The sequence below is a fragment of the Mugil cephalus genome, chromosome 2 (assembly GCF_022458985.1).
Source record: "Mugil cephalus isolate CIBA_MC_2020 chromosome 2, CIBA_Mcephalus_1.1, whole genome shotgun sequence".
NCBI classification, from domain to species: domain Eukaryota; kingdom Metazoa; phylum Chordata; class Actinopteri; order Mugiliformes; family Mugilidae; genus Mugil; species Mugil cephalus.
Window position 1 is genome coordinate 27,660,836 of NC_061771.1, and position 26,658 is coordinate 27,687,493.

Sequence of the window (26,658 nt, forward strand, 5' to 3'; positions counted from 1 at the left end):
TCCCAGTTTGGGTTCTGGAGGCAGACACCGTCTCTACTTTTAAGGTCAGGCTTCAGACTTTCCTTTTTGACAAAGCTTATAGTTAGTGCTGGACTTAACCATCCCTTAGTTATGCTGCTATAGGCCTAGGCTGCAGGGGGACGATGCACTGAGGACATGTCCTCTCCTCTCTCTTCTCTGGCTCCTGTCCTTTAATAATTTTATTCAATTCTTATATTTTATCCTGTTACCAACGCGTGTCTCACTCTCATCCTCCTCCCTCCCTCCATCTTGTTGTGAGGGTCTCTGGTCTGGAGTGCTGAATATCTGACCTGTGGAGTTCTAAGCTACATCTGCTGTCGTGGCCTCATCAACCAGCCCAGTCTTCATGGTCTGGAGTCTGTGTATCAGACCTGAGGAGCTCCATAAACTACATCTACCCCAGTCTTCATGGCCTCCTCCAGTTGTCCACTTCTACCTAGATGAACAGTTCACCAACCTGCCCATGATTGATGATTGATGTATGTATTTATGACAGAAGTTTGTTTATCTGTTTCACCTGCTCTTTCTACCCTTTGTTAAGCATCTTGAGCATCAATTTGTATTATTATTGGCACTATATAAATCAAACTGAATTGAATTGAATTTAAGTGTGATGAATGAGATAAATAAGATGTGATGCACCTTTTTTTTCAGTGCAGTACAAAAAAAGACAAAATAAAACATCAATAAAGTAAAAATAATGGATTAACACATTGTGTGGTGTTTAACAGTTCATTAGATATACTAAAAAAGTGGTATTATTTGTTATTATTAACTTATATAATATAAGCATATATGTATATTTTTTTTACTCTGTCGTAAAAATCAAATGTTTTAATCATATATGTATTTTTTTCCTTTTTCATATATATACATATATACACATTTTGTAACAGGTTTCTTTCTCTGTACATTTGTTCACGAGCGTGTGATTTCATGACACGCTCCGCCCATTTCCGGCTACGTCATCCAGGTGAGTTTTTCAGGTGAACATCCTCCTGCTTCCGCCTCGCATTCACAGACGAGCCCCGGAGCTTAGAAGTACGTCAGTTACTGTACTTTTCGCAATGGCTCTGTCTTGACTGTGTGGCTTTTTTTCTTCTCTGATGAGTAACTCCGCGCGTTGTTGAGACATGTGTGAGTTTCTGAGGAAAGCCAGTTGACGCTACACCCGTGTTTTTTTCTTTTTTTTTTTTTTCTTCTTCCCCCTTTTCTTGTGGCTCCTGTTTCTGAAGCGGTCCACAGGCCTGAAACATGCCGCTGCCGGACGGCTCTTTCGCGGCCCTTCTTCTCCTGGTGACCGGGGTTTCTGCTGTTTCTGGGTCCGGTGAGTTCACTCCCTTTATATGTCTAAAAAGTAAATTTAAATATATATTAAATGGATTCATGTTTTTTTTTTTTTCTTTTTGACTTCAAATCAAGAAGTAATTGCTGATCTAATCTGTCAAGACTCACCACTTGAACTCGCGTTTTTACGACTGTAAACGCTTTTACGCCTTTTAAAATATTTTCCATTTTATTTATTTACACAATTAAAATATCCATTCTTTCCTTTTCTATTCTTTATTTATATGTATATATTTATTTTAATTATTTCATTTTTTTTATTTGATTGTCACCTTAGCATATCTGACCAACGAATGAGAGATAATAAAAACTAAAATAAAATAAATAAAAATAATATTAATAAACCAGACTATAAAACTGATGAGAATAAATAATAATGATAATAAATATAAAAAATATATAAAAGCACAAGAAGTCATATCATTTTATATGACTTGTTTTTCTTTTGACTTTAATAAAACGTACATAGTAGAAAAACTGAGCTAGCTTTATGGCGAGTACATCTCATGGAGGTTGTTGAATCTTTTTTTTTAACCCTCTTTAAAAGCGTCTGCCAGCAGATAAAGGTGGTATGCAGCGACGCAGGTTCAGACCATGATATTTCCACCCCCATGCTATTTCCCAGCATCTCTAGATGACTTCACCTGCCTGCTCTTATTGTAATGTTTCAAAGGAAAGTCTCTTTTTGTGCGTGTGTGTGTGTGTGTCCTGGCACATCGCCTGTGCAAATTAAATTTTTTTGTAGTGACTTCCCGATTTCCAGTTGCTCAGTGTTGCACAGTCGCTTGTATATCCTGTGAGGAAACGTCGAGTTTTAATCAGAGCCTTTCAAAGACACACAACTCAGTCATGCACGTCATGGTGTATATATACAAAAAGAAGAATGAGATGAGGGCAGCTGGGTGTACAGAGTTTATTCCAACTGTCTTCTTCTAGTCCCAATCTGCATAGGTTCTCAGTGAACGTTTGTTTTATTTGGACGTAATCTGTCATTTGAGGAAGTGGCCAAAGACTTTCAAGATGTAAGAGGAAGTCAAAGGTCAAGACCCCAGCAGAAAAACTTCAGCAGAAGATAATTTAAATAATGTATGAAGTCATATATTATATAAACTGGTGAACAGAGCATTGAGTTTAAAATGAATAGGTCTATATGTGTAGATAATAGGCTGCAGAGTTTTATTTAAAATGTTGTCGACATCACAGTCGGTTTGTTTTTTTCATGATGGTTCAAATTTACACTGTGAACAATGACAAAGTTAATGCCCAACAAATGTACTTTTATTAGCTTGTCGGTGATACTGTGACTCACACAAAAGTGTTTCCTTGGAGCTGTGAATGTTTTCCAGGTCGATGTGTCATCGGTTATATTCATTCACTTGCATAATGAGTTTAATTGTTGTTTACTTATTTTTTTAATCGGACGTGACTTTTTGTGAGGTTTCTCTGTGGTGAGAAACGTTTGTGTCTCTGTCTCAGACGTAGAAACATGAACCGTCAGGTTCTTTATCTTTATTCGGCTCCGGGTCCAAGTCGTGTTCTCGTCTGGAGTTGAACTATGAACTAAAAAAGATGCTGTAAACATCACACCTACTATAAAATCAAAGGTCGACGCCTCATATACGTGCGTCTTGATTCTCCGGCAGCAAACTGAGTTTCTAAGAAGAGAAATCCTTCTGTGCATGTAACCCACCTACATCCCAGGCCCCTCAGCCATGGACGTGAGGGGGATTCGAACCGCCGACCTTCCGGCTCTAGATCTGCTCCTCTAGACCCTTTAGACGGCGGCGATCTGGACGAGTTTCCACTGATCTCTATCCCATCCTGAATCATTTAGATGAATTTAATGAGGGGGAATTACTGCAGTTTACCTTCTGTGGTTTGGTTGGATCAATGTTCACATCAGCTTTACGCCGATCAGCCACAACATTATGCCCACTGACAGGAGAAGTGAATAGCATTTAAACCATCTTATATTAATTCAGTGTTCTGCTGGGAAACTTTTGGCCCTGGCATGTAGCACCCACCTAGACCGGACCAGACACCCCCAACCCCATGTCCATTCCCTGGTGAGTCACATCTGATTTGGAGACACAAAGGAGATCTACACAATGTTAGGAAGGTGGTCATACTGTTATGCCAGTGTATAATCCAGAATTTCCTTGTAATGTGGTAGAGCAGAGCGTAGTGTTAATTGAACGAGAGGAAGTGTGGGTGGCATTGATATCGTGGCCCCGCCCTCCGGCTCCAAAGTCACAAGATGGCGCCGCCCGTATTCCCGGGAAAATAGCATCGGCGTGGACAATGCGTGGGAAAGAAGTGTGGACGTGTCGTCCATATTTATATCATACAGTGTAGGGATATAAGTTTTCTTTCTTAAACTCCTAGTGTGTCTGTGGCTGTACTGCGGTGGCATTTCAAAATCTTTGGTTGATTAGACATTTATATAGACATATATATATATATATAATTTCCCCCCACAGATTTAAATTTCTTTAAATAAATTATAAATGGAGGCAGAAGACGTTATCTTTCAGTCAGCACCATTGACTGTGTATGCTCATTAACAGGAGCTTTCGCCACAGTAGTCGAGACCTGTCAATCACAGTAGGCCCCGCCCCTATCGCTGCTGAGCCAATCACGAGGCTGCATAATCCACACTGACTCTGTCAGGTTCCCCTTCACCTGGCCGAGAGTCCCGTCAGTTCCCAGGTGAAATCCCAGACGCACGTTGCGATATTAGCTGAAGAGAAGCTAACAGTGCAGCTAGCTCCCATGAGGCCGGAATGGATCGCTTTGTTTTACCTTATTTTCTTTATTTTGTCAATCAATAATGTCACCTAATAATGTATATTTATAAATAGCAGCAGGCCGAGTTTAATGACCACTATCTCATCATTTTGGGATCGTTAGTCCGAAAAAAGTTGAAGACTTGTGGGTTTAAAGCAGCAGCAGGTGGAAGGAAAATCTTCACCTTCGACTTAATTCTCTTTTTAAATCATAAAAACAGGTTAAACTTGCTCGCATCACTGGAGCGCGATGCTCGTCGTGGGTGGAGCATTTAGTGCATATAGTGTATCAATCCATCAGCACCAGCAGTGAGCAGTGTTATTTTTTATTTTTTTATTACTGCCAGCGGTGAAGCTTAAAGAACAGGATGTGTCAGCTTTTATTTTCTCTCTCTCTCTCTCTCCCTGTGTTGCGTTCAAAGACTTTTCCCTGGCCACCGTCTCCTCGGTTTACAGCTGCCTCTCAGGATTTAATGTGGTGCCTAGAGAGAATCTATTTATTCACGGTGATGCACAATATAAAAAAAAAACAGTTTGATTAACGTCAGGATGAAAGTGCTGCAGGATTCGTACGTGTAGATGTCATTTTATTTGAACTGGAATCTCGTCTTCTGAGATCTCTTTTTTTTCCCCCCGAATCATTTACAAGACGCACTTTGAATTACTGTAAAGTCACCGGATTGGAAGCAGGAGCTCGGAGACAATGACGGCAGGAATGTTGAAAGGCAGCCGGATCGGTTTTGTTGTTGTCGTGCGACTGCTCACTTGTCACTGTCGCCTCGCCCTCCGCGTGACGTGGGTGAAACGTTCATTCAGACTAGACCGGCGTGTTTTTGTCATGAGTGGACCCTTTTTGTAGATATTTCGCCAGTGGCTCGCGGTGCAGAGTGAAGGCGGGGAGGGGGTCGGTATAAATCAATCCTCCCGTGTCGGAAGGTTGAGTTGACGTCCGGGAAACCAGGAACGTGTTCTGAGAAAGTCATCCCCACTGGATCACGAGAAACCCGTGGGGAGACTGGAGGAAAGTCTGGAGTAGAGGAGCAGACGGCACCAGCACAGATCACATCATAAATAAATAAATAAATAAATAAATAAATAAATAAAAGCTGGCAGATGATTTATATAGAGAGAAGAATGTGTGGACTGAAGTTTATCTACTGCGTGTGTGCAAGTGAAATGTTTTATCTGTTTCATCAAGAATAGGTTCAAACTATCTATCTATCTATCTATCTATCTATCTATCTATCTATCTATCTATCTATCTATCCATCCATCCATCCATCCATCCATCCATCCATCCATCCACTTTTCTTATATAGACTAAGCCTCTGCAGCCTCTGCTCCTCCATCCAGAGTTGAACCCTCCTGGTCTGAGACGAACCGATCCTCATTTACACTCCTTCTCTTACAGTTCTACCTCCAACAAACGTGACCCTGAGCTGCCAGGATTTCAAAGTCACAGCCAGCTGGGCGCACAGCCGACCACAAGCCAGCTTCAAGGTCAAGCTCAACTCCAATATACGTGAAGGGTGAGATGTTACAAGCCACAAGACACGTTTTTTTGTTAATGTTACGTTTTTTGTCATGAATGCATTTTCTGCATCGTCTCATGGTGGTTGTTTTCTTATTTTTTTTCTTGAAGGCTGCATGGAAACCAGACCAGAGAGCATCACTACGATCTGAGCCACATCTTCTGGGCACAGAACAGCTGCTTCATGGACATCTGCTTCGTCACGGTGACGGCCGTGGAGGGAGACGAGGAGTCTGATGGAGTCGACTCCAACACGTTGTCCTTTGACGACCTAGAGACGTCGCTCAAGAGATGTAAGCAGATGTTCAGAGAGCACGATGCACGTCGGATGAGGATGAGGAGGAGGGGGAGTCACGGAGAGAGTTTTGCTTTGTCTCCCCAGGCCGTTTAGGTTTTCCTCGGGTCGACGTCGATGCTCATGACTCCGGGGCCACAGTGATGTTCTCCCACCCCGTCCGCTACTACAAGGAGCTGAAGGACAAGAAGCTGCCCAAATTCAAATTCAACGTCTCGATAGATACAGAGGACCAAACGCAAAAGGTAGGCAGGCCTCGTCTGGCCTCGTCGGCCTTTACGCGAACACCGTACAGGCTCAGACGTTGGAGCTTTGCATAGGCAACGAGGAAGGAAATTAATTCATCCCTGAGGACTTGTTCGTCTTTAATTCAAATCTCGATTTGACTCCGTTAAAACCAGGAAGCGGCGAGGTTAAAGCAAAATACTGCGTCCTTGTTCAATGCACGAACGTGTGAAACTTAACTCGCCATGAATGAAGTCGTTTCCTAGCTCCAGTGTTGCATGTTTAATTCTTTTTAATGCTTCAGGAGAAATGAGGAGAAACCAGTTCTGACAGTGTTCAGATAGTCACTTGATTGTTCCTCTGAAAGTAAAACCAGTCGTGCTACTCTGACGATGGAAATCTACTGCAAGGATCAGCCACAACATTATGACCACTGGCAGGAGACGTAAATAACATTTCAAGAATCAAGAATCAAGAATCTTTATTGTCATTATGCAAGGCACAACGAAATTCTGTTCAGCAGCTCTTGGTATAAATGTACAGACCTGAGATATATAAATAATATAAATATAGAATAGGAAATATAAAATAGAATAACAAGTTAAAATAAAAAATAGAATTTAAGAATAAAATAAGATGAGATGAGAGGTAGTAGTGCAATCAAGGATATTTAAAGTGACCAGTATGAATATTGCATGTATAGCAGCATGTTTAGACAAGGTGCAGTGCAGTATCAGAGTCTATCTGGCATCTGCAGGGGTTTAATGCTCAGTCTCTGGATGGGGGGGTATGTGAGGAGATGGGGTGATGGATTTCACAGCTCTGGGGAAGAAGCTGTGTCTCAGTCTGTTTGTGTTGGTCTTTATATTCCTGAACCTCTTCCTAGAGGGAAGAGGCACAAACAGTTCGTGGCCTGGGTGGGTGGGGTCTGCAGCTATACGGCCAGCCCTCCTTTGGACCCGGCTGTCATATATTGAGTCCAGGTGTGGGAGAGGACTCCCAACAATCCCCTGTGCGGTTTTCACCACCCGGGCCAAGTCCTTCCTGTCCTGTACAGTGCAGCTCCCATACCACACTGTTGCACTCAGACAGAGGATGCTCTCTATTGTGGCTCTGTAGAAGTTTGTCAGAAGCTGAGAGGAGAGTCCAGTCCTTTTCAGCTTCCTGAGGAAGAAGAGCCTTTGTTGGGCCTTCTTCACCAGGTGAGATGTATGCGTGGACCAAGTGAGGTCAGATGTGATGTGGATGCCAAGGAACTTGATGTTGTCCACCCGTTCCACCTCCTCCCCATGAATGAGGAGAGGGGTGTGTTCCTTCCTCCTGGATCTCCTGAAGTCCACGATGACCTCCTTGGTCTTGCTGGTGTTCAGGACAAGGTTGTTGTCTGAACACCATCCTGTCAGGTGCTGGATCTCCTCTCTGTAGTGAGTCTCGTCGTTGTCCGATATGAGACCCACTACGGTGGTGTCATCTGCAAACTTCACAACCATGTTTGTGGGGTGAACGGCAGTGCAGTCATGTGTGAAGAGGGTGAAGAGGGCCGGGCTGAGCACACATCCCTGCGGTGTCCCTGTGCTCAGGACCAGTGTAGATGATGTACGGTCCCCAATTCTCACCACTTGTGGCCTGTGGGTGAGAAAGTCTCTAATCCATGAGCACAGAGAGGCAGACAGTCCAAGGTTGTGGAGTTTCAGCGTCAGCTTGTCTGGGGATTTTTTGGCACCGGCACAATGATGGAGGACTTGAGGCAGACAGGAACTGAAGCGAGCTGCAGGGACAGGTTGAAAATGTCCAGGAAGACTCCAGCCAGCTGATGGGCACACAGCTTCAGGACCCGACCTGACACCTTATCTGGTCCTGCAGCTTTGCTGATGTTGACACACCTGGCAGCAGAGAGACTGTCCAACCTCCACAGCCAGAGGAGCAGCCCCAGCCCCTCCTCAGCGCCACGCTGAGGAGGGGCTGGGGCTGCTCCTCTGGCTGTGGAGGTTGGACAGTCTCTCTGCTGCCAGGTGTGTCGAAGCGTGCAAAGAAACTGTTTAAAGTGTCAGGCAGAAGGGGGTCGTGGTTGAACTGCTGGTTGCTGTTCCTGTAGTCTGTTATGGTTCTGATGCCTCTCCACATTTCACGCGGGTTGTTGTCGGTGAAGTGCTCCTCGATGCGCTGTTGTATCTGTGTTTGGCCTGCTGGATGCCCTTCTTCAGCTCCCTCCGGGCCCTGCTATAGGCCAGCCTGTCATCTGACCTGTAGGCTGCGTCTCTAGCTTTGAGTAGAGACCGCACTGTGCTGTCACACCATGGTTTCTGGTTGGGAAACACCTTGATGGACTTTGTGGGTAGGACAGCATCAGTGCAGAACTGCACATAGTCCAGGACGGATGATGTGTAGGCCTCCAGGTCTGAGCCATCTTTGAACACTTCCCAGTCAGTGAGTTCAAAACAGTCCTGTAGTGCTGAAGAAGCCTCCTCAGTCCATACCTGAACTGTTTTGGTGGTTGGTTTTGTCCTGTGGATCAGAGGTTTGTATGCTGGTATCAGCTGCACGCAGATGTGGTCAGACGAGCCCAGGTGAGGAGCTGCTGCAGCCTTGTAAGCTCCTGAGATGTTGCAGTAAACTTGATCCATGTGTGTTATTGTCTCTGGTTGGAAAGTGTATGGACTTGTAGAATTTTGGAAGCACTGCTTTGAGATTCACATGATTGAAGTCTCCAGCCACAATCACAGCTGCCTCTGGGTTGGAGTTCATCTGCCTGCTGATCAGACAGTACAGCTCCTCTAGCGCTAGCTTAGCGTTAGCCCGCGGTGGAATGTAAACAGCTATGATCAGGATGGAGCAGAACTCTCTCACCGTCTTGAATGGCCTGCATTTCACAGCCAGGTATTCCAGATCAGGTGTGCAGTGCGTAGACCATCTTGTGAAAATCTAATATTCGGCTGGGAAACTTTTTGGACCTGGTATTAATTTTTGTGGGTCTTGTGGGTATATGAACAACATAAGGTGTTGACCTGGCCTCCAAATTCACTAGATCCCAAACTGATCAAGTATCTGTGTTCCAACAACAGATACTATGTACATGATGTGCACTGAGCATAAGACAGTGTGAAGTAGGAACAGTATTTATTTACATTAAGAATGGAAAGCAATGGAATGAATCACCGTGTATTCTTCTGCAATTTTTCAGAGACAATTTGACGCAACGTGCAACGATGAAGAAGACATCTGCAAACTGGATGTAACGTTCCCCGAGGGCTCGAAGAAGTGCGTCAAGCTGAGAGGATGGTTGAAAGACCGTTTGGGTGTTGGAGAAATTGTGTTCAGAGAGACGGACCGGATCTGTGCCCCTCTTCTAACTGGTTAGCCTTCAAACCTTCAAATATATTTATATGTGTATATAAATTCTCCACCTTCAAGAAATATGGGACTGGTGATCTGTCATGGAAACAAGGGTGTGGTGCAATACACTGATTTGATATAAACGATATAGACAAACAATAACCTGTCATACCTGTGCATTTATTTATTCAGGAAAATGAGTCATTTGTTCATATCTCTGAGTTGTTTAATTAAGTTACTCCTTGTTTCCAGTATCTGCTTTGAGCTCCTAAATGTTTCTGGTAACTGCTGATCAGTGTTCACAGCAGCTTGGAGGAATTTGATGTTGGTGGTTTCCTCTCATCAACTGATGCTATAACATTTCTATTGGATTCAGATCAGGACTTTGACTTGTTCCTAAACTTTCATCTGGTTCTTCTCTAGAACCACTGGTTCGTCGTCTTCCTCCATCACCCAGTTTCTCTTCACATTCGGCTCATGGACTCATGTCCTGACATTTTCTTTTAGAGTTCACTGGAAGAATTCACAGTTCATTGAGTCCATCAATGATGACCAGATGCAGCAGAACTGGTCCAAACCAGGACATTAGCGCCCCCATGTTTCATGGAGGGATGAGGTTCGGATGCTAAGAATCCAGTGTTGGTTCATCTCCAAACATGACGATGCCCAAACATTTAAACCAAACTATTCTGCTTTGGTCTAATGTGTCTATTAAACATTGTCCCAACAGTCTTGTAGAAATGTTCTTTGTGGACAGGGAGCAGTGTCTTTGGTTGTTGAGTGGATTCATCAACATTAACATCAGCCAATGTGAGAGAGGCCTTTAGCTGCTTAGAAGTTCCCCTGGGTTCCTCTGGTTCCTCTCCCACTATGATGGAGTGATGTTTGTTGGTGGACCACTCCTGTGGAGGGGAACAGTCGTCTTCAACCTGTCTGACTCTCTGTGGATTATTTGTGGCCTTCAAACTCCTCAGAGATGGTTGTGGAACCTTTTCCAGCCTGATGAGCAACAACAACTCTTTTTCTGAGCTCCTCATGAAGCTCCTTGGGTCATTTTCCTGAATAAGTAAATGCAGTATAATATTATTGTTTCTGTCTTGAGAAATCTGAACGCAGCATTGTATTCTTCCCGTGGTTTCTCCTGACTGTTATTTTGAGTCTGATAAACCTCTTCATTGTCTTTTCCAGAAATCCAGAAGATAATTCTTTTGGTTGTACTGCTGCTCATCTTTGTCCTCGCCCTCGCTGCGATAGTAGCTTACTTCTGTTTCACCAGTGCTTCCAGTGGATCGGACATGCCCGACTCTCTGGTGAGTTCATCAGAAAATAAAAAATAAATAAATGTGGGAATAAAAAGAACCTGATGATGACCCTCTCCGCGCCTCTCCTCGCAGAAATTCGAATGCACCGGGCAGGTAATCGACGTCAAACAGCCCTTGATTCCCAACCCCGAGCCCAGTGAATACCTTAAAGTCAGTGTCGAGAAGAGGAATTCTAAAGAACCAGAACTTACAGAGAGCATCAGCAGCTGCAGGGAGAATCCGGAAGAAGACAGGGCGTACGGGACAGACAGCTCTGCAGGTTCCCTGGAGAACGACGAGGCGGAGGGGAGCGGCTGGGAAGACCACTACGACCGCAGACATCAGCCTCTAGAGCTGGACATGGGAGACGGGGACATGATCGAGGGTTACAGGGGGTAGCGGACTGAGTCCAGGACGAGCTGGTTTGAGCTGAACTCGCGTCTTCCTGCCCTGTCGGAGATTCAAGGGTCCGTCGAGCTTCCGTCCAGACGGATCTGAACATACGTTTACATCACAGCCGTTTCAGACTGATTTTAATGGAAGAAATAAAAACTGCAGTTTTTTTTTTTTTTTTTAACTTTTTGGATTGTCTTTACTGAAGAATCTAAGGAAACTTTACAAAGGATTATTTTTTAATGATCCATTTTAAGAAACTCAGGGAAACTGATCTTCTGGTCTTCAGCTCCCAGCTGGTTTCCGTGTGGTTACGAAGGACTCTGGTTGGATCTCTGGGAACGTGACCCCACCTCAGCTCATCTCTGTGGCATTCAACGAGATGCTGCTACTGGATTTTGTTAGAGGGATCGTTGAGCTAAATGACACACAGACTCCTTACTTGCATCAAGTATTAATCTTTTATTTGCCCTGATTTTAATTGCTATATTTAATTGTTATATGATGGGATTGACCGGTAGAATAATTGGAACTGTTTATACCTGAAACACACCTGAAATCTGACGTTGGATTTTTTTTTTAATGAAGAGGCAGCTCATAGGGGGACTTTCCCCTCCCACGCTGAGAGCACCACGCCTCAAAAACATACATATAATAATAGTAATAAAAGCTCTATTCATCTGTCCACGGCTGGAAAATCTGCTGCTTGACTGGTTCTCAGTGGGAGTGTTTGTTCCTTTCATGTAATGTCCTGTTTGCTTTTAGAGAACTGAGCTTGTTGTTGAATTGAACGGCTGCGAGGTTTGTGCCTCTGATTGTGTGAACTTTAATATATTGTGAGGTTGATTTTAAACGTTTTTTTTTATTATTATTTTTTTTTTATTTGTGCCCGAAACTTTTGTTTTTGTTGTGTGGGAGGAAGGAATGTCAACGTGACTCTGCCAAAGATTCTCTGGTCCGATGTTTTTTGATTATTATCACCTGTGGGAAAAGAACAATATCTCATAGAAAACGTCATTAAAGTTTTTATTTTTTTTTTTTAAAAAATTAAACAAACCATATTGACTTCTTTTAACTCCAGTTAATGTGGTCCAAGTTATGGAAGATACGATATAAAATACTAATAACCAGAACTCTTAACCATTAAGCAAAAGAAACTTATTGAATATTAAAGGACAAGATGAAGAAAGATTTGTTTTTTAATAAACAGACAAATCGTATCAATTTATTAACTCCAAGTTATGTGGTTAAAGTTTTAACTTGAGATCAAGTTATATAGAATATACAGGGGAATAAACCTGTGTTTTGTTTTACACCAGAGCCCTTTAAACACAAACCTCTTCAATATTGCTGGAAAAGATGAAGATTTTTAGGGATATACACAGTACGTTTACATGCACGAGAGAGAAAAAAAAAAAACGAGTTATTGCCTTAATTCGACTTTAACTGGACAATTAAGTTTCTGTTTATAAAATCTGAATTCTCCTTATCTGATTAAGACGCCCAGATAATGAGATTGGAAATTGATTTTCTCCGGCATGTATACGCCTTAATCAGACTTTGACTAGACAGTGTGTGTGCGTATGCTTCACAACCAAAGCGCTGGCCTGTGAACCCAGAACAGAAAAAACATCCAAGAAAAAAGGTCGCAGAAGAATAAGAAGGTAGAAGTACCGTCTGAGGGATGGCGCCATCTTACCTGAACCAAAAGCAGTGAGCAAATTACGTACAAGATTAAAAAGTTGTACTATTATCCTTCTGGTTGTTGTTGTTTAAATGCCGGTCTGACACATGACTGACTCCAGTTGTTTATTATAAGATGTAATAGGTCAACCAGAAAGGGTTGACACAAACCTTTAGTAAACGCGTGGCCATAACTCAAAACTGACAGAACTAAACCAGAAATTGCAGAAATGACTTAAGGAAATTTCCAGTTTACATGTTTTGCAATAGTAGTTAACTCATGTTCATTCTGGTTCTTTTCCACCTGAACTAAAATGAGCTGGAAAAATGTTTTAAGGATGTGCAATAATTCTGCTTCGAGCCAAGAGACACAAAAGCCATTATTTGTGATTCATCTGTTTTAACATGAAAAACCACCAGCAGAATGCAACGTAGGCAGAAAAACATTTGGAAATAGTCGATTTCTTGCCAGGTTTTCTTGCCAGGCTCAATCTTTTTAAACTGAGCAAAACACGCCTTTCCAGTCCTGATGAGTCACACTACAGTTGAGTTCACTGACCGTTAAACAGTAATCGGCTTCTCAATACTTAATCCCTGAATTTAAGCACCTGTGCCACGGTCAAAAGGTTGCACAGGTAACCACGTAGAGGGATGGTGCAATTAGTTTAGTCTTTGAATATAGAAAAACCAAAATAAGAAACGTATGTTTTGATAGAAGTCAATGGATCTTAAAGCTCACAAATAAACACATTACGTCTCATTTCTATTTATTTAAAAAAACACACACACACACACACACACACACACACACACACACACACACACACACACACACACACACACACACACACACACACACACACACAGGCAGAGAACGCAGCAACTCAGCAAGAAAGAACACAAACGAGTGCGTTTACCTAAATGTTCTCTGGGTGTTGTTTATGAATGTGCAACTGTTTGAGAAAATAAATAGTTCACAGGTGTCAAAGCTGATTTTAAACTGAGGTCTGATCGCAACTTTAGATAAACTGGTTTTCGGTCCACAGCTGGTGTTGTTGTTAGAGCTCGGCGTCCTGAGCTGCTCTCCTTCTCCACCTTTTTTTTAAAATTTTTTATTTTATTTCCAGTGGAGTCGAGTCCTCTTTCTCGGGCTCGTTTCTCATCCTGCTCCACCGAACTGAAGAGCAGCAACGAAACCACCGTCCACGGGTAAAGAGTCCGAGCCGACGGTCGGCTACTAAAGCTTCAGGCCTTGAACGTTTGTCCTCAGGCTCAACATTTGCTTCTCCTGCCGGACTTTCTCTTCCTTGAACGCCATCTTGTTGGCTTTCTTCTCGACTCTCCTCTCCTGAACAAACAGAGCATATATTTACAGGTTAGTGACTCATTAATAACTCCCTGGTTATCAGTGTTATTCGTATCTATGAGCCCAGCAGAGCTTTGTGATGTATTGGCTCAGGTCAGATAGTCGAGCCCAGAGTTCTGTAAGATCAGCTTTATTCTACCTTTTTTTCCCTTCGATGTCTTTTTTTATTGATTTTAAAACCCTTTATGTTGTTTTGTTTTGTTTTGAACTGTATGTCTTCACTTTTTTAATGCAAAGCACCTCGAGTTGCGTAGTTGTGTAGGAGATACGCCATGTAAATAAAGCTGCCATGCCTTGCCTACGACGCCGGCATTAAGGGTGAGGCTGCTCATTACAACAAAACAAAATACTGATCCCATTTAGGGACGTTGGAGAATTTAAAAATATAAAAACTCATTATAAAAATCACAAAAACTCCACAGATCCCTGTGAACCATGGATTGTATAAAGATAGATGGAGAAGTAGCTGCTCCTATAAAGTGAAGCCAAAGCACATAGAGCTCCCCCTGGTGGCTGGAGGCTGCACTGTAGGTCATAGGTCATAAGCTCCACCCCCTCCATGTTAGTGAGCAGACACTAATTCTGCTTCGAGTCAAGAGTTAAGACATGTATGTCCTCATTTGTGATTCATCTATTGGTTTTAGTGAGAGAAACATCTGGCAGGAAGTCGACTTGGCACAAAACTATTTATAAACAGTCGGGTTTTGCTCAATCTCTGTAGATTTGTCTGATCATGTCGACCAGTCATTGTTGGTAAAATCAAAAAGGGGGGCTGGTCTGGTCTCGGTGGGTGTTACATGTCTAAGTAACATCCACATGAATGAACACGACGCCCACATGTTTCCCAGCAGAACGCTGAACAGATGGTTTAAGTGTTATTTTCTTTCCCTGTCAGTGGTCATAATGTTGTGGCTGATCAGTGTAACTCCTATTATATAATAACCAAAACGCTTTTCCTACTGTTTCTGTATTTAGTCACTAATATCTAAATTTCAGGCCTGAACTTCAAACATTTGGTTTGTGAACTGATTTGTTAAAGTAAGTGTAGCTCCTCCGTCAGACTCCACGCTGCTTCCTCACCTTCCTCTCCTCCTTGACGGCCTGCTTCCTCGCCCTCCTCTCCTCTTTGCTCTCCTCTTTGTTTCGGGGCAGGGTGGAGACGCGGGGCAGGTCCGAGTCGTTGATCCTCGTCATGCGCTCCTCCTGCTTCGCCGTCATCCCCCTGGAGGGGAGGACGTCCAGCGGGATGCCCGTCTTAGTGGACACACGGATCGGCTTCGACTGGGGACAGGGCGACGGTTAAAATAAACAAATAAATGAATAAAAACGGATGGATCAGCTGACCAGCTCCCAGAGCAGGTTAGGTAACAGCCATCAGCTCAACATCAACCATGTATGTAGAGAATAATGTATAGCAGGTAAAAAACTAAAAAACATTTCATACCTTTGTCGGTTCTTCTATGACTTTGGGTCTGTTGTATATGTTGGAATATGTACCTGGAAGGAAAATATTCAGGTTTCACAACATGGACGATGTGTTGTTTTTTACAAAAAAAACAACAAAAAAACATATATATATATAATATTTTCGATAAAATAAACTGTAGGTGGAGGAGACTTAGGATATGGCAAAGGTTTGCTATAAATTTGATTTGATTGCATCATTATTTTTTATGTAGTGTCAGATTTTTGCGCCCTATCAACATCTTTGTGGCAAAAATGTACATGTGCAAAAAAAAAAAAAAAAAAACAGCCATAAAATCCTCATACATCAGTATTATTTTCTTATTTCTCCGCCATAAATCACTCAAAACTACTTCAGACCTGCTAAAAACTACCAAAATTTTAATTCTTTAAATGCCAGTCTTAAAATAACAAGTTTTAAATGTTTTTTTTTTGTTTTTTACAAAAAAATATGCCCCATTGACTTCCATTATAACGACATATTTTTAATCTGGCTGCCATTCCAGTATAAAACCACACACTCTGTAGTGTTAGCATTTCATTTAGAAGAAAAGAAGTGATAGAGAAGAGTTCCTTCAGGAGAGCATAAGGGTTAATAACACACCGGTGACCTTTGGTTTGTGTGGGCGGGGCTGCTGGATGGTGTCATACGTCATGTAAAAATCATTAAAGAGGATTTGTGACTTAAAGAAAAACTCACTGATGATGGTTTCACAGTCCCACTTCTCATCTGGAGCCCCCATAACAACAGTTTCCATCTCTTCCTCCTCCTCGTCTTCCTCCTCCTCCTTCAGGACAGGAAGCTCTTTAGGACCCAGATCTTCAGGCCTCAGGGACCTGATCCACAAACATCACCCGCATTAGTCGTCCGTGTCATTTTAAAGCCACAAAGAGAACGATGATGCGACAGAAAACGTTTCATATTTAGATAGAAACGACTGAATTAAAGGGAGAGACGCCCACTCTTTCTCCTTCTGTCTGAAGTAGTCTTTGATGACCTCCTCCAGGCGAGCGCTGTCCGGTTCGATGAAGCCCTCCAGCTCAGCGTTGTCCAGGGCTCCGATCTCGTCGTCGTCGAACTGTTCGTAGAACTGAAACGACAACACGGTTATTAACCGCAGCTCGTATAAAAAGATAAAGCACTGAGAAGACAACGGAGAATTATAGAACAACAACGCGTGGAGTTCTGATCGGACGAAACAAATAATTATCTGTGGGCATGTTTAAAATGATCCGATTAAATCTTTTGTAGTTATTTATTTTAGGTCTGACATGTCGGGTCAACTGGCCTTCGTCAAGGCTGAAAAACAGACAAATAGACGTCGTCTTCTTCTTCTTCTTGAAAGTTGACAAAAGAAGAGGAGCTAAACTCACGTGACTAAACGTGTAAGAACTGAACTTAATAAAGTCAGTCAGACAGAAATGTATAAATTATTCTGTGTGTAGTGAATTATTCTGCTATCAGTCGTAGGTGATCATCTCCAACAAAAAACTGCCACGTTCATAAGAAGAGAAATGGGAAAACAGGGAGTTCATGGCAGCGTTGGAGGACCAGAAGATGGCAGAAGGTACGAGCTCCCCTCTCCACACCACATTAACTCTGACTTAAAGAAAGATTTATTGGACTGAATCCAGACGACTCCAGGAGAAGACAAGGAAAGACTTCATGCATGAAGTTGCAGGAGAGTAAAGATCAGATCTGGATTCAGATTCAGGGGGGACGTCTCTGCATTTCATGGTTTATGCCTTGTGGCATTTTCAGGAAGGAAAACACCCTACAGGGGTAAATCCCAAATGTTTGTTTATTCACAGCACATTATAGTTCAGATAATCTATCGGCTGTTCCACCGTCTCCAGTGTCTGTCCCACTGTGGGACAAACAACTGACAGAGACAAACTGGATTCGCTGTAGCAAAGCTCAAATTGAGTCAGATCACTGTCCCAGAGGACGACTGACACAGAGTGTAGCCTGCAGATCAGATCTTTAGCAGTTAATTAATTACTTAATTTTAGTTCCACTATAAAACTAAACCACGTCCCTGTAGTGTGGAGACGTCTCTGTGCTCTTTGTTTGCTACTGTCAACGCTGCCAAAAAGACAAAATAAAGAAGAAGAAGAAGAATAAAACTACTACAAAAGGCAAAGAGTTGGAACTAAAAGCATTTGTCTCAACATGTTTTGCTGAAGTCAGTGAGACAGAAACTTATTGAGATTTCTGCTCTGGAAATGTGTGGAGATTAGTGCATATTTAAGTATTTAACTCCTCATTTGCATCTTTAAATGTAAATTAAGAGAAAAGTTGTAATATGAAACGATACGTGATAAGTGATAAAGTGGAGCAGTTTCATGGTGACATCTATTAGTGAAACATTGGACCCTATTCACCTGTAGCGTCCGGCCTTAAACACTGAGTCCATCATTACCACATCACCTGGAGCCTGATGGACCCACATGTCTGTTCCTGTACTAACCGCCTCGTGTGAATGTTGGGCCTTTTAAATGCCCCTAATATCATTTATCCACTCAACTGCTGCGTGATGGCTGTTCTGATTACACGGTGAGTTTGTGCAGCTGGTTGCTCAACGGCAGCCCTGTTATTGTTGCGCCTGAAGGGTTTTTTCCTCCCGTCACAGTCCCTGACGGCCGTCGCCCGCTGGCACAGAAACCACGACAGTTGGTGTTTACAGTGGAGTCGGCGTTCACTTTTCACACAGAGATCTGACCCTGATACATTAATGATGGATTATCGTGTGATCGTCCCACTGGCTCAGCTTCACTGCCTCTGGTTTTATCTCCCGTTACTTCATAACTTTACTTTGGCTCATTAAGCTCATTAATCTCAACTTGGAGGTGAATCATCAGAGCAGCTGATTGATGTTAAGGCAGAAAGACGTAGAGAAGTTGTCCAGATCAACAGAGATCACAACCATGCACAGGAAGAGACGACCGACACTGAGGTCACCAGAGAGTTTACGTGTCCTCCCTGTTCTCTCTCGTCCTCCCACTCTCTAACGACATGCTCGTTAGGCTAATTGGTGATTCTGAATTTGCTGTGAGTGTGAATGGTTGTCTGTCTCTCTGGGTGGAAACCACCTGTAGTATAAATCCTTATTTTCTTTTATCGGCTAGTTTACATGCACATGAAAAAAACAAAAAACAAATTATCGCCTTAATCTGACTTTAACTGGACGACTTAAGCGACGAGTTCTCCTTATCCGATTAAGACGCTCAGATAATAATGAGATAGGAAATTGATTTTCTCCGGCATGTACACACCTTAATCTGACTTTAACTGGACGTGTGTGCAGAACAAAAACATCCATAAAAAGTCGGTGGCAGAAGAAGAAGAAGAAGAAGAAGAAGAAGAAGGTAAACAGAGCCGGTAGAAGAACCACCTGATGGCGCCATCTTATCTACACAATAACTACTGTGCACATTATGTACGTAATTAAAAAAGTTGTACTATTATCCATCTTGTTGTTGGAAATGCCGGTCGGATACATTTGACTCCAGGTGTTTGTTATATGAAGTAATAAGTCAACTATAGGTCAATAACCTACTGAGACATATCGCCCCCTAGTGGAGGAGGAGGAGGACATGTTCCCATCAGTTATTTGATTTTCTCTGCTGCATGTGAACTGGGACAAGGACCACATTCAGAAAGTTAAACTTTGAGCATAATTCAATGAAGCTGTGCATGTAAACACACTGTCTGATTTAGCTGATCACACATTATTTAAAACCTACACTCCCTCTCACCACTCTCACCTTTGCATGTTAATTATCTATTCTTTAGTTTTGTCCTTTCACATAAATGGACATATAGATGTTATTTCATTTATTATAATCTAAACTATCTAACTTTTAATCTTATATTTGCTTTCTTTCAAACCTTTCCACCCATGTGTGTTTCTTTTTCTGGTCTTTACTGAATTCATTTAAACTCTGAACTTGTGGAAAATAAATTAGTCTGAAGCTTGATTCAGTCCCAGGTTCCTTGGATCTTGTATTCTGGTGACGAGACTAAATTGTGACTGAAATTACAGTTAAGTTGATCACTATTTGGAGGATACCTGATACATGCTAATGCTAATGCTAATTGTGTCGGCTGCAGAGATGCTGATCAGACGTAGAGAATGAGCCCTATAAGATTACTTTGGATTAGAGGAGATGACTTTTTTTTTTTTATTCCACAGGGAACCTGTAGATATTTGGTTACTCATTTGGTTCCAGGAAGGAGGTGAATAATGATGATGATGATGATGATCCGACCATGAGAAGACGAGGACTGTACCAGGTAAATAAATTAAAGAACTAAACCAATCACCTTTTCGAAGCGGTCGTCCAGCAGACTGAGCTGCTCGTTCCTCCTCATCACGGACGAGGTCAGAGAGTACTCCGTGAAGCGACTCTTCGTCTCCTCGTCCATGAAGAGGAACTCTCGGCCGCGGGTCATGTCCCCGTCCATGTCCTCGTCACCCGAGAAACCGCCCTCTGAGTCAAAGTCGCCTTCCTCCTCGTCTGTATCCTCCCATTCATCGTCGTCGTCGTCGTCTCCTCTGACACACAGACAGGAAACGTGACTTGCATGCAGGTAACTGATAAGATGTTCCTATTAAGGAGACTTCAACATAACTGTAATAGGAGTATTTATATCGTCTGAACCATTTTAATCAATCGGCAGAATAATCACGAAGCTTTAACGTACGGCTGGATCTTAAAGATAAAATCAATCTGATATTAATTCATAAAAATCCTCTGATTGATTTTTTTGATCACAGGCCATTTCCTTCCTAATAGCGTCTAAATTGTTAGATTAATTTAATAAGAGGTGAAGAGTTGTTGTGTGATTGACTGAACCAACAGATTTGAAAAGCAGTCAGAGAAATATTTTATATTTTTTACAGATATGTGTCAAAGAAAAGAGAAGTAAATGTATCACTGCATTATTAAGAAACAGCTGGAATCCAGACACAGAAAACTGGTGTTGTGGTTCACGTTTAGTGTCAGATAATATTAATTTATGCTGTATTTTTATGATAAAGTCAGATAAGTTTGTAGATGTTGTTGTTTTGTCGTAGTTACGACCGACAGTAACTATTTCAGGTCCAACAATAAATAACAATAAAACAATAGACAGAATATTTGTGATCGCTCCTCGTCATCCTTTTAATGCTACAGTAACTTGTATAACTAATGTTACTTCTCAGTCTTAGCGTTAGCATCTTTTATTTAGCTACATTTATGATCTAAACTAAAGAAGAACTAAAATGACCTAAAACTAACTTAAACTAACTGAGACTGAGGATAATCCACTAGTTCGATCGTCCTTAATTTGATCTGATAATCCACATTTTTCCAGGTCTCTCTGTATTTACTGACACATTTCACCGTGTTTTCACCACTCAGGGGGGCGTGGCCCCGGGCGGCGGCACGCCCTTCATACACAAGACCGTTGCCGTGGCAACCTGGCGAACCAGCTATCTACGTTACGCTAACCAGTTACGCTCTACGTGGATCTGTGGACGGGGCTCGAGAGCTGAGAAGAGACGTCGTTAGGTGTTAATTTCTTACTCTGCGCCCGGAGCTCCAGCGGCGCAGTTTGCTTTCACGATGAAGTCGTCCTCCAGGAGGTTGTCGGGGTCGTCGTAGTCAAAGTCTTCATCCAGAGCGGCCACAATGTCGGGGTCCATGTCCAGCCGGGGGCCTGAAGGATCAGTGAACAGTGTAATGAGCCAATGCAACAGGATTTTATAATGTGTTTTTTTTTACTTTACACTTTTTAAAGAAATGACACATTAATTAGTTTAATCTGAAGAAACAATATATCAATATATCATTCTATTTTCTTGGTGCATGGGATTATAATTTTAATTCTGTTTTTTAAAGTGCAGTATTAAATCCTTCCTCAACTGTCTGATGATCCACATATATAAATTCTTTCTGCTTATTTCACCTCTGGTTCGAGGCTAAACTGCATCTCGTTGCTCTGGACCCGAACTAATCTAATCTAATCTAATATAAACATGCAACGAGTTTACTGGTGGAGGAACACAAACATCCAGGTCCTTTGTTGTAGGTCATATTTTCCACCAGCAGAGGCTGATAAAAGTCAAAGAGTCGTTACCTGAAATGGGAGCGGCTTTGTTCAGAAGTCCAACCTCCTCTTCAAACTCTGAGGCGAACACAGAGGACGGCAGGTTGATGGTGGCGGCCTGTTCATCACACAACACAACACAACACACACAACTTCAGAGCCACGCTAACGTTCGCTTTTTAAGACATTAACTACTTCTGTTTTTTATTTTTTTAGAAATGAGACCGATGAAGAGCTGGTAAAATAAAAAAAATTCACTGATTTTGAGGATAAAACTGACAGATGGATGTAACTTTTCACACATCAAAGTTCATGATTGTAGCTTTTTTACTTTAAGTTTGGCTTAAAATAAATCACTTCAGAACAAAGATTAGAGCTGCAGTCCAATAAAACGACTTTAACCATCTACAACAGTAACTATTATTATTAATAATGGTAATAATGACACAGTTAAATAACAGTATGTCAGATACAAGGACCATTTCCTTAGAATAATTGCATTACCAATGAAGACAATAATTTTAACAGGATATTTTTTACAGTGCCGTATTACATCCTTTTGTTAAGATAAAAAGTTCTTCTTAAATATTTAATAAAAAAGAAATGTACATTATTTGGATCCTGTTGAAATCAAAGTATCTGTGAAGTATTATACTGAATAAATTAGTTTCTATGAACCTTTATGTGTAAAACAAGTACCAAACTAACCAAACTCAACCTTCTCGTAGGAACAATCTGAAGTTACTAATCTGTAAAAGTTTATTTTTACAGCAGATGAGAACTCACAGGAACGTCCTTCTTCGTGCCTCTCTCCTCCTCCTCCTCCTCCTCCTCCTCCTCCTCGTCTTCATCGTGGAGGAGTTCTCTGTTGGCGAACGAGGGTCCACCGGCCGCCACCAGCTCAGCCGGGGCGGACGCCTCCTTCAGGTGCTGCAGGTAATCGTAGTCGTCGTCGAAGAAGACTCCGAACTCCCTCTGTTCTTCCCGTCTCTTGTCTGCTTCCACCTGAGGAACGTAATCGTGGTCAGAGAAGACTCCTCTACACTGGAATAAGACGACATCTGTTTGGTTCATTGTTAAAATTCATCTCAAACATAAAAGAATAAAACAAACATAAGAAATAAAAAGAAAAACAGAACAATACGATGTCAAACTGTCTCATCTTTTTCCACAAATAAACTTGTTTGTTCGAGACAAGAGGAAGCAAAAGGAGAAGCCCTTCTTCACACTCATCACATTTAACTTCAGATTTATTATTAGGTATGATAAACAAAAACATAATGAACCATGTATCTTTTTTTAAAAAAAAAAGAGTTGATTAGAATTCATTTTTATAATTATCAAGAAAAACGTTTGTACCTGTTTTTAAATTCTATAGAACTCGAACTTTCTTCCAAACTTTCACAGAGTTACTCCACAAACTGACATGTACATGCTTTTAAGAGCTGTTCGTCCTCCAGGCTGTTAAAAGTTGAATTTTCCTCTTAACTCATAAATACTTCCTCTAGTTTGGAACAATTTTTGAATATTTTTCAGGGAGCTATTTTTTGCTTTAAATAATAATAATGATCTGTGATTTACCTAAAAGAGGATCAGTCAAATTAAACTGGCTGCAAAGTAGATCTCAGGAGTTTAATGAGATTAATGGGATTGAGTTTGAGTCTCTTCTTAAATCCACGTCTCTCTGTGATCTCCTTATAACCTTCTCTTATTGGGGAGCCTTTGTTGGTTTTAACTGAAGCGTATTTTATTGTTTTATCACTTTTATAATCTTTGTTTTATATGCACGGTTCCAAAACTGCACGTCTTTTTGTCGTTATCGAGCAGTTTGTGATGTTGACTCGACGTGTTTTACAGATATAAAGACCGATTATTATTCAGATAAACTTGTGACAGAGAGCTACACGTTTCTATTGCTCCCTGTACGTAAATCTCCATCTCTATCAACAATTATCAACACAAGAGTTATCAGAAGACAGCGTGAATGAATAAATCTGTACTTTTGAGGCAGGCAGGAGGACGTGCTGCGGGGCTTTCTCATCTGCAGCCAGCGGGTCCCTCTGACTTCTGTGGACGAGGTGGAAGGTCACAGCCTTCTTCTTCTCAATGAACGATTTCTTCTTTCGATGAGGCTGGAAAACACAATGAAAAAGGTTTACGTCCACCGACAATCCCGATTACACAACCACTTCCCACTGAGCGGTTAATTAAGTTAAGAAACATACAGAAATGGTCACAGAGACAAAAAAAAAGAAAAGTGAAAGCAAGTTGTGCTAAAAAAAATTAAGCTGACTAACCTGACACTGATCCTGTCAAACTGTTTCACCAATCAAATCAATTCCAAGTAAAATATTACCATACATAGCAAATAGTTATTTAACAGATTTAAGTTTAAAAACAAACAAAAAAAATTGAGTTTTTCATTCTTGTGCTACGGTAAACTCAATATTTGCTTCGTCTTAGGCCAAACAACAACACACAGCACCATGTTAAGGCTTTATTGGGGAGTGTGTATCCACATTAATTATTAAAGAAACATACATTCAAAAACAAAATATGGGCGACATTATTAAGTAAACTCAGTCCAAGACTCCCAAACGTAAAGCTTTTACAGCCAAACCAGATATATCAGCAATAAGTCACATAACAACACGTGTATTAGTCCATTTACCAATAGTAAGAATTCACTTGCAGGAGTTTTAAATGCACTGTAGTGACGCTATAAATGATATTTTGCATCTGTCGAGTCTGGGTCTAGTCTACCAACTACGGGATGTAAATAATGTGAAATTAAATGGATGCTGCATCGTGTTATTAAGTGTCAATGTCAAATAACGTGGTAACATGTGAACTGATTCTCGCTAGTTCTCATCTCGACATAAATACCAAAATGTTAATAGTCAAAAGGAATGAGACGTTAGTTGCATATAAAATTTCATAGTTAAAGTAGCATTAATGTCTACTAATTACCATCATATTAACGATCATGATGAAACGGTTTGATTTTAAATATCACCCTGCTGTACTTTATTCTAAGTTAGCCGCTGCTAAGCTAACGATGCAAATGTCTTCTTACCATCTTGTTTACGGACTTTCTGACGGGTTTCTTCGACGGATCCGGTTCAAATCTCCACAAAAATGTATTTACGAGAAGCTGTTACGGCGGAAAAATCGTTTAAATCCACAAACTGTGTGTGTTGTTTATCCACGTTGGATTCTCCTTCACCATGCAGCAGCCACCATCACTGGAAAGAACCATCGCGAAGAACGGGAGGGGGGGGATTGAAAGTTAAATCAAGGTACTTCAGTTTGAAAGCGACGAGCTCTTTATTTTTATTCTTAATTTAAAACCGAATAATATAGTTAAAAGTATTTATTGTGGATAATTTGATCCGGCTGAGAAGGTTTATAAAACTAATAATGATATTTTTGATTGTGGATATACTTCCGCTCCGTCGTACAGTTAGTACAGTCCACAAATGCTTTTGAACAACTTTATTCATAAACTAGACACAAGACAGTGAATTAAAGGTGCAGAAAAACAAACGGTTTTATGTAATTATCGATCATAATGTTATTAACTTCACAAACTGAATTAAAAACATGCATTCTGGCAATATATTATTATTATTATTATTATTATTATTGCTGTTGTTGTAATTATTTAATTATTTTATTTATTTATAATTTCTTGCAATGACAACATTTTTGCGTTTAAGATTTATTTAATTTCACTTATCACACGGATAAAACCTTATTTTAATTTTCATTTACATAGAAAAAAAGTTAAAAAAAATAAATAAAATACTCCTTACAACATCTGTGACCTGACACTGAACTCTCCATGTTGACCATATTATTGTTATCATAGACATTATTTTAAGTGTAGTAAATGTCTGGTGTTATTCTATATTATAATTAATTTCTACACAATAATGTGTTAACCTGTGTCAGTGTTTTCTATCATCCCCAAAATAATGGGCCGTATTATTCTGTTTTTATTAGTTTTATTTGAATGCTTCCCTGCAGTAGATGATGACTTTTATCTTTTTATCGTAAACGGGATAATATTGTATCAGTAGATTAAGCCACATCTGGTGCTCGAGTGATTATTTGGGGCACGAGGGCATGTTAAAATAAACTCCAGTGAGTATGCTAATGGTAATGACAGGATACGTCAGCCCCTGGAGTGGTGTTATGTTTGCAACAATGCAGCTCTAGGACACAGAGGATTGAGCTGTTATAAAATCAGTCATTTCATGGCTTGAGTCCCCTCTCGAGATTCATTGGCACAAATTTAGACCATAAGCGTCTCAGTTCTTTACTTCGCACAAGCATGAGTGGTTCCACACCTTCATTCCCTTCCACGCCTACAGCACGGGCACGGCTCCAAACAAAGCAAACCTGTTATTACACATTCTGCAGATCTATTTCCGACTGTAAAAGAAAAGAAAAAGGTGTATTCTGCATTCACCTTAAAGCATATAAAGAATCTGGGGAGTGTTTCCTGCAGGACTGCTCATTGTTTACTGGGTTTCTGTGTAAAATACAATGATTAAGTATCTGTGTGGAGTTATTATGAACTGAGAGGAGACAGTTTTTTTTAGAGCTGGATACGGACGTTAACGTTAATAGCAACACCTCTGGAGTTTGTTCTGAAACGTTTAAGACATTTGTTCAAGTTCAAGATTCTTGTTAGTATGATCAGTATTATTAGAAGTACTCTTTCAGTTTATTTCAGCATAATTAGATTAGCCACTTTACTGTGGCTTTTGAAACTGGAGCAATTTCTAAGTCATTTCCAAACAGGTGGCTG

At 41.1% G+C, this 26,658-nt stretch overlaps 2 protein-coding genes across 2 annotated transcripts; one reads left to right on the forward strand and one right to left on the reverse strand.

Annotated features, from left to right (window-relative positions):
- Positions 1 to 1,024: 1,024 nt before the first annotated feature.
- On the forward strand, positions 1,025 to 12,271 carry LOC125004137 (interferon gamma receptor 1-like). The gene is made up of 7 exons (XM_047578541.1): positions 1,025 to 1,348; positions 5,566 to 5,683; positions 5,797 to 5,978; positions 6,068 to 6,225; positions 9,387 to 9,558; positions 10,727 to 10,848; positions 10,933 to 12,271. Exons 1-7 carry the CDS (start codon positions 1,276 to 1,278, stop codon positions 11,236 to 11,238), a joined length of 1,131 nt encoding a protein of 376 aa, XP_047434497.1. The 5' UTR covers positions 1,025 to 1,275; the 3' UTR covers positions 11,239 to 12,271.
- A 142-nt stretch (positions 12,272 to 12,413) lies between these two features.
- On the reverse strand, positions 12,414 to 25,105 carry ltv1 (LTV1 ribosome biogenesis factor). The gene is made up of 11 exons (XM_047578540.1): positions 24,919 to 25,105; positions 23,843 to 23,974; positions 22,629 to 22,847; positions 21,873 to 21,960; positions 21,320 to 21,452; positions 20,073 to 20,304; positions 16,709 to 16,836; positions 16,446 to 16,582; positions 15,726 to 15,778; positions 15,362 to 15,562; positions 12,414 to 14,263 (listed from the first exon to the last, which is right to left on the reverse strand). The coding sequence occupies exons 1-11, from the start codon at positions 24,919 to 24,921 to the stop codon at positions 14,153 to 14,155; spliced, it is 1,437 nt and encodes a 478-aa protein (XP_047434496.1). The 5' UTR covers positions 24,922 to 25,105; the 3' UTR covers positions 12,414 to 14,152.
- Between the last annotated feature and the right edge of the window lie 1,553 nt (positions 25,106 to 26,658).